Source organism: Salvelinus namaycush, chromosome 30 (genome assembly GCF_016432855.1).
Source record: "Salvelinus namaycush isolate Seneca chromosome 30, SaNama_1.0, whole genome shotgun sequence".
NCBI lineage: Eukaryota > Metazoa > Chordata > Actinopteri > Salmoniformes > Salmonidae > Salvelinus > Salvelinus namaycush.
Window position 1 is genome coordinate 26,704,486 of NC_052336.1, and position 16,834 is coordinate 26,721,319.

Sequence of the window (16,834 nt, forward strand, 5' to 3'; positions counted from 1 at the left end):
TCCAAACACACCAAGACAGTCGTGAAGAGGGCACGACAAAGCCTATTCCCCCTCAGGAAACTAAAAAGATTTGGCATGGGTCCTGAGATCCTCAAAAGGTTCTACAGCTGCAACATCGAGAGCATCCTGACCGGTTGCACCACTGCCTGGTACGGCAATTGCTCGGCCTCTGACCGCAAGGCACTTCAGAGGGTAGTGCGTACGGCCCAATACATCACTGGGGCAAAGCTGCCTGCCATCCAAGACCTCTACACCAGGCGGTGTCAGAGGAAGGGCCTAAAAATTGTCAAAGACCCCAGCCACCCCAGTCATAGACTGTTCTCTCTACTACCACATGGCAAGTGGTACCGGAGTGCCAAGTCTAGGACAAAAAGGCTTCTCAACAGTTTTTACCCCCAAGCCATAAGACTTCTGAACAGGTAACCAATGGTTACCCGGACTATTTGCATTGTGTGCCCCCCCCAACCCCTCTTTTACGCTGCTGCTACTCTCTGTTTATCTTATATGCATAGTCACTTTAACCATACCTACATGTACATACTACCTCAATAAGCCTGACTAACAGGTGTCTGTATATAGCCTTGCTACTCTTATTTTCAAATGTATTTTTACTGTTGTTTTATTTCTTTACTTACCTACACACATACCTTTTTTTCGCACTATTGGTTAGAGCCTGTAAGTAAGCATTTCACTGTAAGGTCTACATCTGTTGTATTCGGCGCACGTGACAAATAAACGTTGATTTGATTATATTTTTGTTCAGTGTAATTGTATATACAGTACCAGTCAAAAGATTGGACACACCTACTCATTCAAGGGGTTTTCTTTCTTTTGACTATTTTCTACATTGTAGAATAATAGTGAAGACATCAAAACTATGAAATAACACATATGGAATCATGTAGTAACCAAAAAAGATAAACAAATTAAATATATTTTATATTGGAGATTCTCTAAAGCAGCCACCCTTTGCCTTGATGACAGCTTTGCACACTCTTGGCATTCTCTCAACCATCTTCATGACGTAGTCACCTGGAATGCATGTCAATTAACAAGTGTGCCTTGTTAAAAGTTCATTTCTTTCCTTCTTAATGCATTTGAGCCAATCAGTTGTGTTGTGACAAGGTAGGGGTGGTATACAGAACATAGCCTTATTTGGTAAAAGACCAAGTCCATATTATGTCAAGAACAACTCAAATAAGCAAAGAGAAATGACAGTACATCATTGAAAGTTTCTTCAAGTGCAGTCGCAAAAACCATCAAGCGCTATGATTAAACTGGATCTCATGAGGACCACCACAGGAAAGGAAGACCCAGTTACCTCTGCTGCAGAGGATAAATTCATTAGAGTTACCAGCGTCAGAAATGGCAACCCAAATATATTCTTCACAGAGTTCAAGTAACAGACACATCTCAACATCAACTGTTCAGAGGAGACTGCGTGAATCAAGCTTTCGTGGTTGAATTGCTGCAAAGAAACAACTACTAAAGGACACCAATAATAAGAAGAGACTTGCTTGGGCCAAGAAACACGAGCAATGGACATTAGACCGGTGGAAATCTGTCCTTTGGTCTGATGAGTCCAAATTTGAGATTTTTGTTTCCAACCGTGTGCCTTTGTGAGATGCAGAGTAGGTGGACGGATGATCTCTGCGTGTTAGGTTCCCACCGTGAAGAATGGAGGAGGAGGTGTGATGGTGTGGGGGTGCTTTGCTGGTGATACTGTCAGTGATTTATTTAGAATTCAAGGCACACTTAACCAGCATGGCTACCACAGCATTCTGCAGCGATACCCCATCCCATCTGGTTTGCGCTTAGTGGGACTAGCATTTGTTTTTCAACAGGACAATGACCCAACACACCTCCAGGCTGTGTAAGGGCTATTTTACCAAGAATGAGGGTGATGGAGTGCTGCATCAGATGACCTGGCCTCCACAATCACCCGACCTCAACCTAATTGAGATGGTTTGGAATGAGCTGGACCACAGAGTGAAGGAAAAGCAGCCAACAAGTGCTCAGCATATGTGGGAACTCCTTCAAGACTGTTGGAAAATCATTCCAGGTGAAGCTAGTTGAGAGAATGCCAATAGTGTGCAAAGCTGTCATCAAGGCAAAGGGTGGCTACTTTGAATAATCTAAAATATATTTTGATTTGTTTAACACTTTTTTGGTTACTACATGATTCCATATATGTTATTTCATAGTTTTGATGTAATCACTATTCTACAATGTTAAAATAGTAAAAATAAAGAAAAAGCCTTGACTGGTACTGCATATCTTAATAAATTACTGCATTTTCTAAAATATTAGGATATAATCATCAAGCCCATTCAAAAGATTAGGGGACAGAACCCAGAAGTATGATGTAGGATGACGTCACTTGCACATCGTATTGAGGCCAAATTCCCCCATCTATGCTGGCAAAGATTGATTTGACTTCTTCATTGAAGTAGCGAGCATCATCCCCGTGAGCAGGTCAATGTTGGCCTGGTTGCAGTCGGCTGGTCTGCACTGGTCTGGTCAACAGGTGGTTAACGCTGGTCTGGTCCAGGCTGGTCTGGTCAGGTGGCTCAGCACTAGTCTGGTCAACGGTCAGCTGGTCAACGCTGGTCTGGTCGAAGGTCAGCTGGTCAACGGTCTGCTGGTCAATGCTGGTCTGGTCGGGTGTCTCAGCGCTGGTCTGGTTAACAGGTCAACGCTGGTCTGTTCGACGGTCAGCTGGTCAACACTGGTCTGGTTGACGGTCAGCTGGTTAGCCAACTGGTCTGGTCGACTGGTCCGCTGGTCTGGTTGATGGGTCAACTCTGGTCTGATCAAAGGTCGGCTTGGATACTGCAGAGCTGATGGTGGGTGTGCTTTTTTAAACTTTTATCTTCATGGTCTTCTTTTCACCTCAAGATTGTAAGACCATAACACTATTCCTTCAGATGTCTAGGCCTACTAAAATTGTATGTGTATGCGCTAAATTGATATAGCCACTAATCTTTCAGAGAGGATGAAAACAAATTATTTAAAACGTCTATATTCCAGCACAGTACGATCCTATGAAGTCTTCGCCAAAGTCATCTGAAGAATCTGCGGCCTCTTCTGTGTCATGTGAGCTGAGTTACTAACCTACTGAAGCTTCCTTTCCTTCCTCTCTTCCCGGCTGGTGGGAGGAGAAGAATCCTATTAGTTTGCTCCATAATGGCGGACACGTGTGGCCAAGTACTTCTGGGGTCTGGATTAACGGTCCTTTCCCACCCCCTCATGTACATCAAAGTTCTAGTTCAGGTAAGATATATATATTGAGATTTAACAAACCAGAATGTTTGATCCTGCTAGCTTTACATCGAGGCCGCTTCTGTAACTGACAGGCTACTGTAGCTAACGTTAGCTGCAACAACAGCCATAACGACTAGCTAGCTAACTAGAACTAACGTTACTTTCCATACTCCACGGCTGATAAATTCAAGCTGATCTCATGACAATATATTACCTAAACCGCAGTTTACTTATCGTTTCAAACCTTATGTTTCTATAGCTAGCTAGAATTAGTAGCTAGGGGGTTGACGCCACGCAAAGGTTAGGAGCTAAGCTACGTTAGCTTGTTAGCTAACTAAGGAAGTGGTTTCGACGTTTTGTCGCAGATAAACAATTACATTGTTTTACAATTATTTATATCTAGCGGTTTTATCTAGTAGGGATGCAGCTTTTGTCAAATTTGACTTTAAGTAGCAGGTTATGATAAACAATGACATGTACTGTAACAGGTTGGGAGAATTAGGTTAAGTTTAGGGAAAGGGTTAGCTAAAATGCACAAAAAATACTAATTTGTACCTAAATTTGACACAGTATCCCAACTAGACATGACCCTATTTCGCCAGCTATCATGTTAATTTGTGTGACATTATCAATACCTTGAGAATAACGACTGGCTAACGTTAGCCAGCTAACGTAACTAGCTCTCATTCAAAACGTTCATGACAGGATGGGTGCCCTTTGGCCCACTCACCCGAGTAACGCGGGCTAGCAAATGAGTAAGGTTATAACACGACCGGGTAACTTAGTTTGCTGGATCATAATGCATTACTATGTGTGCTGTTGTCAGATAAGATGTATGATAATTGTACTGTGTCAAATGTCTGCAAAGAAAGTAAAACAAATGTAGCATATTGTTAATCTAGCTAGCTAGCCTAGCAAATGGTACTAATTCTAACTATATAACTGACTGACACTTGGCCTCATATACTGACGTTCACTGCAATGTATTATATAATTACCCAGATAGCCTAATAAATGGCAATTGCACATGTACTCCTTTTTCAGGTTGGACATGAACCTCTCCCTCCGTCCCTAGGAAGAAACCTGTTTGGTAGACAAGTGTACCAGCTGCCAGGACTGTTTGCCTATGGTGAGACCTGAATTCCAGTCTACACACTTCCAAAATGATTAGCTGGTTTTTCTATTAGCATCGGGCTGGTTGCACAAGTTAGTTGTAAGTGGGTCGTAACTCTACAGGTCACCTTGGTATTATTTTGGTATTGACCCGCGCATAGACAACTCGAAAAGCGGTTGTGAAATATGAAAGATAGTCCCGTATAAACTACGCCTAGTAGGGAGCAGGTGTAGGGTGTTAAATTGGCACTATTTTAAATGATATTCACAGAAAATAATAGCAATTGCATTTTTCAAAAATATGTGAGCTTCGTGTTCATATTTCACAACCGCTTTTCGAGTTGCCTATGCGCGAGGCAATAGCAAAATAATACCAAAGACAGTACAGAATAGGGCTGGGCGATATGGCCAAAATATAATATAATGGTATTAAAAATAAAGACGGCACATTTGCTTTTATTAGTAGTGCGAGACCGATCCAAGGGTGCCAACAAATACTGTTAACTAACCCCATTCCGTACAAATTTTCGCCACCGCGGCATTCAAATGAGGCCGCAATGAAAACTAATGCGACTGTGTTGGCATAAAAATCTGGGGTGTGAACTACGTTTCTATTCAAGCTTTGATTTACATGGTAATGGCTCGATAGTTTTGGAGAAAAGTTGAGAGAAACGGACCGCCATGACGCTGTACGTTAAATCGTGACATTTTTTAAAAAGACCCAACGGAGCTCATTGCCTTCAGTCATGCAGAGACTGGAAGGTCTCGTCATTGATTTTGCTGGAAAGTGGAGAAAATGACCTGGAAGTATTACGTTTTTTGGGCACTAAAATAAGGTTGATTGTACGTTACAGCGCAGTACACAAGTGCGTAAGCTAACTATACATTCTAATTGATTTCAATGGGTCTTTCTCTATTCTGATTGTTTTATACTGTTCAACTCAACTTCAACCAAAAATAAATTTCAGCATTTTCATCAATTTCTGCATTTACTGCACTCATTTCAGATCATTTCCACACTGTTTCTTGAAAGTTTCTTCAAGTGCAGTCGCAAAAACCATCAAGCACTATGATGAAACTGGCTCTCGTGAGGACCGCCACAGGAATGGAAACCCCAGAGTTACCTCTGCTGCAAAGGATAAGTCCATTAGTTACCAGCCTCAGAAATTGCAGCCCAAATAAATGCTTCACAGAGTTCAAGTAACAGACACATCACAACATCAACAGTTCAGAGGAGACTGCGTGAATCAGACCTTCATGGTCGAATTGCTACAAAGAAACCACTACTAAAGGATATCAATAAGAAGAAGAGACTTGCTTGGGCCAAGAAACAAGAGCAATGGACATTAGACCGGTGGAAATCTGTCCTTTGAGTCCAAATTTCAGATTGTTGGTTCAACCGCCATGTCTTTGTGAGACGCAGAGTAGGTGAACGGATGATCTCCACATGTGTGGTTCCTCCCCGTGAAGCATGGGAGAGGTGGTGTGGGGGTGCTTTGCTGGTGCCACTGTCAGTGATTTATTTAGAATTCAAGGCACACTTAACCAGCATGGCTACCACAGCATTCTGCAGCGATACGCCATCCCATCTGGTTTGTGCTTAGTGGGACTATCATTTGTTTTTCAACAGGACAATGACCCAAAACACACTTCCAGGCTGTGTAAAGGCTTCATGAAATGGAGCCCTTGCCTTGGCCGAGCAACCGCACGCAAGCCTAAGATCACCATGCGCAATGCCAAGTGTCTGCTGGAGTAGTGTAAAGCTTGCCGCCATTGGACTTTGGAGCAGTGGAAATGCGTTCTCTGGAGTGATGAATCACCTGGCAGTCCGACGGACGAATCTGGGTTTGGCGGATGCCAGGATAAAGCCGCCTGCCCCAATGCCTAGTGCAAACTAAAGTTTGTTAGAGGATGAATGATGGTCTGGGGCTGCTTTTCATCGTTCGGACTAGACCCCTTAGTTCCGATGAAGGGAAATCTTAACGCTACAGCATACAATTAATTACATTTTAGATGATTCCATTCTTCCAACTTTATGGCAACAGTTTGGGGAAGGCCCTTTCCTGTTTCCGCATGACAATGCCCCTAAGCACAAAGCGAGGTACATACAGAAATGGTTTGTCGAGATCGGTGTGGAAGGACTTGTCTGGAGTGCACAGAGCCCTGACCACAATCTCATCAAACACCTTTGGGATGAATTGGGAACGCCGACTGCGAGCCAGGCCTAATCGCCCCACATCAGTACCCAACCTCACTAATGCTCTTGTGGCTGAATGGAAGCAAGTCCCTGCAGCAATATTCCAACATCTAGTGGAAAGCCTTCCCAGAAGAGTGGAGGCTGTTATAGCAGAAAATGGGAGACCAACTCTATATTGATGCCCATGATTTTGGAATGAGATGTTCGATGAGCAGGTGTCCATATAATTTTGATCATGTAGTGTACTGGAGCAGTGCAGAGCTGTTGTGAAGGAAGTTGTCAAGGAAGTGAGTTTCTGTTTATACAGGACCTCCCACCTACTGTCAACCAATCATATCAATCAAGAGCTATACGAAGCTCTTTGTTGTTAAAAAATTTGGGAGGCACACGACATTTCAGTACGGACTACGGCGCTCAGTTAGGCCTCTGCGTGCCTCCGGAGGCTCCGCAATTGTCACACCCTCCATACGGAGCCTACGAACACATTTTCGGATCAAGCATAATATATAAAATGTGCTGTAGACTAGTCAGACGGCAAACCATTTTTGTTGACAGGGTGCACGATTTATTTTGCCTAATTTTTAAGTTATGTTGGTGCTTATATTTCCGACATTTTGGTAAGCTATTCGTTAGTCAACTTGTCTAAATTTGATACATGCAGCTTATCTTCTGTCATTATGTTGGCCTAGAAGACTAAATAAGCCCTTGCTTACCAGAATGTCATAAATCGTTAGAATGAATGCAATCTTGTTGACATCAGTAAAGTTTTCTGTCATCTCTGCTTCTTTTGTGGAGCAGAGACATTTAGGGACTGGGAAGAAAATGAAATAAATAACAAGGAAAAATTTGGCTAACTTTCCAAATGACATTAGTTTCACCGGTTGTAAGGAAATGGAAGGCTGTGAAAGATTTCAATTAGGCTTGGATGCATATTTTATGTGGTTGAAATACAATCAGCTTTTATGATGCTGATAAAGATAACATCTCTACAGATGGCATCTAAATGTGGATTTGCATGCTCTCAAGATGCTGAAAGAAATAAACCATATTTCTCCACTCCTGTTCCCGAGTCAAAATGTGTCCTACACTTGGTAAATAATTTTACTGCAAGAAATGCTTAATTCTGCAGGAGTTCATATTAAGGCTATGTGAGGGGTTACAAACCTACAGTCAGATTTCAGCTTCCATTTTAACCCATCTGAACAGTAGGCTACAGTTCCCTTGACGTGCCATAGGTCTATTTGAGTCCCTGTCTTGACTGCCAAATTTTTATAGCACCTCACAATCATCACACACAACATAGCCGGCACTGCCATCATCCTCTTTTACCACTTCACCAAATCTTTCCAAATCTTTTTCAACTCTCCATTTCGCGGCTTTTCTCTTATTGAATTAAACTCCAACATTGTCCTTTTTGCCTCCGTGGATCGATGTTAACTCTTTCTGCCCGTTCGCAAAAGCGTTTGACGGTTGGCGTGTAGGATATTTGGTTGGTGTACAGTTAGGCCCTAAAGCTTATATGCATAGGCACTAATGCCAGAGGGCATAAAATAATGAAAGAAAAAATCTATTTTGCCTATAGATACATCGTTTTTTTTTTAAAGGTATTGTTTTCTCTTTATTCAACCTGGCCTTCATTCACACAATATTTCGTGATACTAAACCAGCCCGCCCAGCGGATATACCGCGGGGTTATGAGTCAACCTGCGCAGCACTACTAGTGATGGATTTAAAACTAGACTTATCTTGATGTTAAACTCCAACTAGTAGGCTACCGGAAATAACTGGCCAATCCGTACCATACAGTCTGACTAATGAACATATTTTCTGTGTCCTTTTGATCCTCTAATTTCTGTCTTTTAGCAAAGCACATCATAAAGATTGATGGCAAGGCAGGTCTCTTTAATGGCCTAGCCCCCAGGCTCTGTGCAGGGACCATCGGCACCCTTGTACACAGCAGAGTCTTGCAGGTGGGTCTAACTAACAAGCTGGCTTAATGTAGCTTCCTAAATAAATGTTATCTGATGTTTTCAGACCTCAGCAGTAGTCTAGCCTCAAACATAAATGAATGGGAAATGTGATCACATTCTGTATTGAAAGTCATGCTCGTCAGAGAATAAGCTATATGCTGGCTTGGGAATTGACTGACTTGAACTGCATTGGCCTTTCACTGTCTTAGGATGGTGAGTGTGATAAATGCTATTTGTTTCTAAATTCATAAATGGCAATGTGTCGACACACCACTATGGAAATGGATCTCTGTTGAACTAATCACTGCTGTCTTTAACAGAGATGCCAGGATGCAGGCAAATATGAGGTAAATATTTTGGCCTGGTTATGGATTAATTGTATAATTTTCTCTTATTTTATTAAATCTTTTATCTTTTAAATGCAGGCTGTGGATATGGATGGTCAGTTTTCAATCTTTTTTAGGTCTCTGGAACCAGTCAGAAAGCTGAAGAGGGATCCTTACAGCATGTTGTGAATGAGGTATGAATTAATTTGTCCAGTAAAGCAGATGGTTTGACAGATGTCTTTTTTTAGCATGTTATTGCTTTTGACACAACCAAGATCAATCAAAATATTCAGATTTGTTTCACAGTTCTGTTAGATGTGGCTTGAACAGACCTTATTCTGTAAATTGTCGCTTAGCTGTGTTTTTTCACCGTACGCAAGTAAGTTAATATCTTTAGCGGAGATGGTTCTTAGTGTAAGGGGAATTATCCCCAGCTTAAGCTGTCCAAACTGGATTCATGTTTTCTCCCAAATTCTGCATCTCCATTCTTTCTGTTTTTCTTTTACCAGACAACCAAAGAGATGATAGCCCGCTCCTGTGCCACGATCGTCACGCACCCCTTCCATGGTAATTGTACCGTTTGTGTCGAGCAACTTTTGTCATGTCACCCTTTGCCTCAAATGTTCTCATAGGATAATGATTACTGCATGGATACTGGGTTCTGAATGGTTTATTTTCTGTTTGTTCCAAAGTGATCACCTTGAGATGCATGGTCCAGTTTATCGGTAGAGAAACCAAGTACAGGTGAGTTTTTCTTAACCTAAGTTCAATATGTGTTTATACGATTTATAGCCATGTAATACTGAAAATTACAAATGTTTCTTGTTTTCTTGCAGTGGAGTGTTTGATTCCATCGTCACTGTCTACAAGAATGAAGGAGTTCTGGGATTCTTTGCGTAAGTATGATCTTCCTTTGGCTACATGACCAATGTTTCATCAAGGGCAACCTTTAGTCTTGACCTGCTAAATTACTAAAATACATTTGACCTCAGTAAATTCAGTCAATCCTTTTTGAAGTTGTTTTTAAAAGTAGGTTTATGCTTGCTCCTGAATCTTGCAAATTAATTGTTGTCTAGAGGCCGTTTTCTCTGGATGTCTGTACCATGACCTATTTTTCCCTGTCGTCTTAACCTCTGACTAATAGCTGTGCTCTCATGCAGGGGCCTTATTCCTCGTCTGCTGGGTGACGTACTGTCTCTGTGGATCTGCAACATGCTTGCCCACCTCGTCAACACATACGCCATTGACGACTCAGTAAGTCATATGGATTTGGGGATTTTGACACTTATTTAAAGGTCCAATGCCGCTGTCTTTATTTCCGTGTCAAATAATTTCTGGGTAACAATGAAGTACCTTACTGTGATTGTTTTCACAGGCAGGCCAAAACCCACCAAAACAGGCTGAACATTCAGGCGGCCTTTTCAGACTGCTCTTACACTTAAAAGGGCATTATAATTTTCACAGTATTATTCCAACCTCATAGTGTGGTATTCTATATATATATTTTTAAACATAGGAATATCACATTTTTGACTGCACTGGGCCTTTAAAGTAGATGTGGACCTCACTTTTTTTTTTTTTTTTTTACGATCCTGTACAGAAGTACATTGTCAGTGTAGAATGTATGGGTAAGTGATTATTTTATTTTTCATCCTTTCCTCACAGATGAGTCACACAGGAGAAATAAAGAATTGCTCTCAGGCTGTGACTGGGGTAAGTGTAAAACATTTGTTTTTAAATCTATAATTTGTCAATGTAAGACCATAACACAGGCAACCTATTAATACCATACAGGTAATAAACAGTTGATGGGATTTTTATTGGGGTCCAGTGTGGCTCAGTTGGTAGACCATGGCGCTTGCAACACCAGGGTTGTGGGTTCAATTCCCACGGGGGACCAGTACAAAATTTAAATAAAGAAGCTCTTTATAAGAGCTGCTAAATGACTAAAATGTTAATGTATTGCCTTTCGTTGCTGATGTTGTCAATTTGTTGGACTGTTTTAGTATCTCCCTCTTGTGTTCCAGTTCTTCGCCAGTATGCTCACATACCCCTTTGTTTTGGTGTCAAACCTCATGGCTGTCAACAACTGCGGGTAAGTAGCTGCGTTTGGATGTTTTTTACACCAACATCACCAGTTGGTGTAAGTTCATAGACCAATAACACAAAGCGTTTCAAATAGGTCTGGGCGATATATCAAATGAATTTGTTTTTGGGTAATATTCCAAATACCTGTATCACAAGAATCCAAGTTTGTTTTTAGGAGCATTTGTCCCCTTGTTCTGGTTTCGTTCGATCCTTCTGTGCTGTGTACACCTTCCCATTTACACCAAAGATGCGTATATAATGAGATGCTCGTGTCTCTGCCCCGAAGGCAGGCTAAGGTCCAAAATAAAACCCATGGAAACGCATTGGGCTTATTTTGGCGAGAGTGAAACCTCACGCTTTGCATCTTCCTCTCTGTTTACACACACCAAACCCCTCCCCTGCCACTCACAACAACATAGATGAGATGACTTCTTCCTCTCTGACAAGTGGATTCAACTCTCTATTTGCATTTGAGGTTTGGTTAAACAGAATCGGTCATATGAACACCGAAACATTATTTTACTGTAATAGAGAAACTAGCCTTTCTAACGATACCCTTTGTCTCCACTCCTCAAATTGCACGCAGAGCAGACAACTAAAATGGGAATATTGATCCTGTAAAATTTATGATCAGTTTGTCGTGCGGCATTGCAGCACTTTAGCCAAAGACTGTCTAATCTGTTTTCTAAATGTGCAATAAGCTTAAGGTAGGTCACTTGATTTCCAACATCTGAACAAAGTGTATAGACTAGGATGCTGTTCAAACAGTATTCCAAAAAAGCAGGTTGAACCAATAAAATTATTAGTGGAATGCTTATTTAGACTATGTATAATTTCACACGCCCTGAATTTGTTAATTATTGCTGACTCTTTGAAATGTAGTGTATTTGACCTTTTTTAATTGTACAACAAAGCTTATTTGGATAACCTTTATTTTGGGGGGGCTGATAAATTGTGAAACAGCCATAACTAAAAAGAAAGAGGTATGATTTAGGCCGTATCGCCCATCCATAGTTTCAAACCTCTGCCAATGACGGCAAGTTTTCAGGTTACATATCCCTCGCATATAAGGCTCGTCCAAATAGGTCCCTCACTCCAACAGTCTTAGGAAAATTCTTGCTTGAGACCATTTCAATTAAAAACAATCACAGTAAGGTGCCGGTTACCCAGAAATGATTTGATAGCGATTTAAATGGCTCCATTGGACCTTTTTTAAAGTTTCCCTGTAGTGAGTGGTTTATGTCTGAGGTTGGCTGTCCATGTAAGCATTCCTGTCTTTTACAGTCTGGCTGGCGGCCTCCCTCCCTATGCTTCAATATATCCAACCTGGGTGGACTGCTGGAGGCACCTGAGCCTAGAGGTAGGTTGCTGCAACAGACATGGCTTGCAACCATAAGATCCTTAGTTATTCACGTTGGTTAACGTGTTAAAAATGAGTGCCATTAAGCTGTTCCTGTTGTCTTTGTATTCTCTCTATTCATAGGGAAACATGAGCAGAGGCAACAGTTTATTTTTCCGGAAGCTGCCTGTGGGGAAGACGTATGCAATCGACCAGAAGAGATTTTTTTAAGTCTTGAACTACCTGCATAGAATCTAATTGTAATAATATAAATTGACATTGCCTGAAAGGGGGTGGATCGCTGGCATCTAATCCTTTGTATGCACTTGTTTACGATTTTTTTTTTTTTTTTTTAAACAACCTGTCCGAGTCTGTCATCAAGTAAAGATAAAATTGCAATGTGCTGCTTTGATTGGAAATGTGAAGAGCTTTATTTTAATATATAGAAATTTGTAAAACTGTACTGCAGGATAATTAAATGGAGCCGTTTCACCTAAATCCAGGAATAAACAAGATTGCAATAGTTCCCAGTTCACCTCTTTCTGTGATGGGAGACTAAATCGTATGTCAATTATTGCCAATATACAAACTTTCGGAATACCCTGTATATCTGGCTGGCATGGAGTGGAGGCCCTCCCTGTGCTCTGAATATAAGATGGAAGTTTTAGCTAATCTGCATGTAATGTTTAATTCAAAAGTTATTGGGAATTGGGACCTTGTATTGATGTATGTAATCATGCGATAAGAAATGGATGCGTTAAGGTAACTTGGGGCCACACTGAGCTATGGAGAATGAGTTGACATGTCTATGGCCTTGTCGAAGCAGTCAGGTGCTTGTATTAACTCATTTTGACTGATCCAAATAAAGATGCTTTTTTGGACTTCTTGCTCTCTCTTACAGCATTGGGTTTTAAGCTGTTGATCTCATTCTCCAGTGTGTAGCTAGTCCCCTGAAACATTGATTCAAAACGAGTCATTTCAGACAAGTTACACCCTGAACATTTGCAACACAAACTGAATAGAATGACAATAGGTGACTAGTTTCACAGAAGTACATTGGCTGTTTCTGTCAAAGGTACAACTGAAGTCGACTGTCGGACAAAATGGTCCTTTTGACACTCCCATCGGAAGTACGCGCAGGTAACAGCCCGAATATGGTGGCAAAATGCCCCTTTCATAATATTTGTAAATGGTAACATCTGAAATATGTGGCAATGTCTGCCACAGCTTGTTAATTATTTCCATCTAGCCAAATGGCTTAATGAAAAAAGCTTTTTTTATTCTTTCATGGACCATTGGTACCAAAACATGTCTCCAGTCCCAGCCTCAGACCAAACAACTTCCGAAGCACCAAAGAGTGAGAAGTGGCAATTAGTGTTGTACACTGTGGACTATTATGGCTGCACAAATAATACAGATTGGTTCATGTTTTGGATACAATAGGAGAGTATCACACACTTTCCCTGAAGAGTCTTAGGCGTAGTACTGCAGGTTGGCCTTCTTCTTAGCTTGTACTTCCAAGATGCCTTCCATGTAGTCCTCATGATTGAGCTCAGTTGCCCCCCTGCGAAGGGCGATCATACCCTGGAAGAAGGAAAGAAAGTAAAATCCTTGTTTGTTCTTGTTCCTAAATATATTGATATATTTTAAGAAAAAAGGGCAAATTAAGTCTTCCAATCAAAACCTTGACACAGGTGACTGATAACAGTATTTCACCAGGGGAAAGGAAACAGCGTAACTGTACTTTAGTTAATAGGGCTGGTTTAGTGTGAGAGGTATGACTCACCGCCTCCACACACACTGCTTTGCACTGGGCGCCGTTGAAGTCATCAGTGCACCTGGCCAGCTCCTCGTAGTTGACGTCAGGGCTGTGGGAACAAAACCAATCAGATTCTGAAAAATACATGAGGAACCAGTGTATAACTTTGAGCTAGACAGTACATTTAATCACAACATGCATATCAATTTGGCTAATGTAGGATGAAGCATAGTGGATTGGTCCGAACCTGACGTTCATCTTGCGTGAGTGAATCTGCATGATGCGGGCTCGTGCTTCCTCATTGGGCATTGGGAACTCAATCTTACGGTCAAAACGTCAAGAACGCAGCAGTGCGGGATCTAGGATATCCACCCTGTTAGTGGCAGCGATAACCTGGCAGAAGAGGATCAGAAAGTCAAGGTGTCAGCGTACAATATAGTAGTCTGGCTAACACCTAACTCGAAGTCCTCCTGACCTCAGTTTGGAAAGACTTGATGTTGTCGATAATGAAGGGGGCTGTGCTTTTACTGATCATTTCTCCTCCGTGTCTTTCTCACTCAAACACCCACACACAAAATGAAATGAAGATACTCGTTTTAATCGAACAATATAATGCTTAACTCTGGTAGGCATAAAACATTCTCACCAAGTTAAACTGTCGGAGTCAGTTGGAGTGGCAGTGAGCACTGCCTTCATAGGCCTGCGGTAGCTACGGTTAATAACCATACCACATAAAAGTTGCTGAGCTTTATTATGGTAATAAAAGTAAGTCAAGTCATTGTTTATAGGGAAAATACAAACAGGTTACTATATTGCGCCATTACATTACGTTTTGCATCTTGCCCTCTGATTTATCCTTTTCATGGTTTGAGTGCAAAAAGCATAGTAGGACTACCGGTAATTCTATTATATTGCGGCATACATTACAGCTGGAATTTAATTTGGCTAATGAAAATGGCTCAACAGAATGAAATCTTCAAAAAAGTTTAACAGGCTCGGCCTATATTGCAGCTATTACCAACAAAGGCGATTACCTACCAAACGACAGCAATAGGCTAATTCTATTTATTTTACAACAAACGTATAATAATCATTAATGACTAAACAATTAAGAATAAATTCAAAAATAAATAAATTAAAAGGTATAAAATTGTTTCATACTTGAAAAGTTGTCCATTTGGCCGTGCCAACGTTCTTCTCATCTTTGTCCACAACAACATTAAAACTTGTCCCTGAGGACAATCCCCTTGTCAGCTTCTTTTCACTATACTCTTTCTCCTCTCATTTTACTTCAATGAAAAATAACTCCATCTTCGCAATCAACAGTAGCCTCGTCCAAGGCTCCTTTTACTCTCCTCAGAGGTGAGCAGCTGGAACCAGTTTCAGCTGGACATAAGCTATACGTTTTATTGAGTTGCAATTAGTTGACATAACAAGCTCATGCAGTTCTCATCACACAAACAATAAATTAACAAAGGACAGGTCCAGTCGGTAAATCCATTTTTACCCAAGACCCGAGACAAAAGTCAGAATTTAGAACACAGACCCACTCTGGGTTTCAGGTCTGTTAGAATTTCGGATCTGTTGGACCTGTGAAGACCTTTAGAATAAAGATCACATATTGCAAACAAATAATCAGAACATCGTGTCAGTATAAAACTCCAGACATTTTGTAATGTCTGTGCATCCATGACAATCGCTAATCAATATCCAAAAACAGAACACGTCATCATCTCTCTTTTGTGGCACCAATGTGAGGGGTTATGGCAGGGGAAATGGTGCTTTGTGTTCACATTTCCCTAAAAATGAAAACTGAAGTCAGACCACCTCTCGAGATGGTCTCAGTTCGGTTCGCTTTGGGGGCTCTTTTGAGGGGTCTAAGTTCCTTTGGAGTTCACACTGCACACAAAAAAAATCAGCAATGAGAACCAATCAATAATGCATTTACAACGGCCTATCCAGACCAGTGCATCACAGCTCTCCCTGCACTCTTGAGTCACGTGAGTCGCATCAGCCAGGCTAACAATATAGGGCCTTCCTCATAGCATAGTGAAACAGACACTTCTCCTTCGGTACCAGGTATCTCGGGTACCTCAAGTACAGCTGATTAAGATTTTTTTTTAAAGAACTGAGTAATACCTTAACTTGCATGTTGGGCTGGAACCCGTCCAGCTGGTTGAGGAGCTCAAGCATAGTTCTCTGTACCTCCCTGTCACCTGCTTTCTCACTGTCAAACCTGGAGAAATCAAATGGATCAGAGGCTTGTGTCGATGCTATTAACTTCTTTGGGACTGGGGGGGAAGTATTGAGTAGCTTGGATAAAAAGGTGCCCAGAGTAAACTGCCTGCTACTCAGGACTAAAAGCTAGAATATGCATATAATTAGATTTGGATAGAAAACACTCTGAAGTTTCTAAAACTGTTTGAATTATGTCTGTGAGTATAACATAACTCATATGGCAGGCAAAAACCTGAGAAAAAATCCAAACAGGAAGTGGAAACTCTGAGGCTGGTAGATTTTCAACCAAGCTCCCATTGAAATTATAGCGAGATATGGATGAGTTTTCACTTCCTACGACATCCACTAGATGTCAACAGTCTGTAGAACTTTGTCTGATGACTCTACTGTGAAGGGGGGCCGAAGGAGACAGGAATGAGTCACCACTGCCATGAGGTGACCATTCTTTGACCATGCGCGTTCACATAGTAGGGAGCTCCGTTCCATCGCTCATCTGAAGTCAATGTAATTCTCCGGTTGGAACGTTATTCAAGATTTATG

At 41.3% G+C, this 16,834-nt stretch overlaps 1 protein-coding gene and 1 long non-coding RNA gene across 3 annotated transcripts; one reads left to right on the forward strand and one right to left on the reverse strand.

Moving 5' to 3' along the window:
- The first annotated feature begins 2,642 nt into the window (after positions 1-2,642).
- LOC120025126 (mitochondrial carrier homolog 2-like) lies at positions 2,643-13,184 on the forward strand. Of its 2 annotated transcripts, none has more exons than XM_038969565.1 (14): positions 2,643-2,846; positions 3,031-3,273; positions 4,309-4,393; positions 8,438-8,544; positions 8,865-8,891; positions 9,008-9,064; positions 9,380-9,437; positions 9,563-9,614; positions 9,707-9,766; positions 10,031-10,124; positions 10,536-10,583; positions 10,898-10,965; positions 12,243-12,318; positions 12,442-13,184. In XM_038969565.1, exons 2-14 carry the CDS (start codon positions 3,187-3,189, stop codon positions 12,526-12,528), a joined length of 906 nt encoding a protein of 301 aa, XP_038825493.1. In that variant the 5' UTR covers positions 2,643-2,846; positions 3,031-3,186; the 3' UTR covers positions 12,529-13,184. The 2 variants fall into 2 exon arrangements, with proteins under 2 accessions (XP_038825493.1, XP_038825494.1); XM_038969566.1 differs by having other exon boundaries at positions 3,036-3,273.
- Positions 13,185-13,555: 371 nt separating this feature from the next.
- Positions 13,556-14,168, reverse strand: LOC120024917. The gene is made up of 2 exons (XR_005472957.1): positions 14,084-14,168; positions 13,556-13,881 (listed from the first exon to the last, which is right to left on the reverse strand). It is a non-coding gene; the product is annotated as an uncharacterized LOC120024917 (long non-coding RNA).
- Between the last annotated feature and the right edge of the window lie 2,666 nt (positions 14,169-16,834).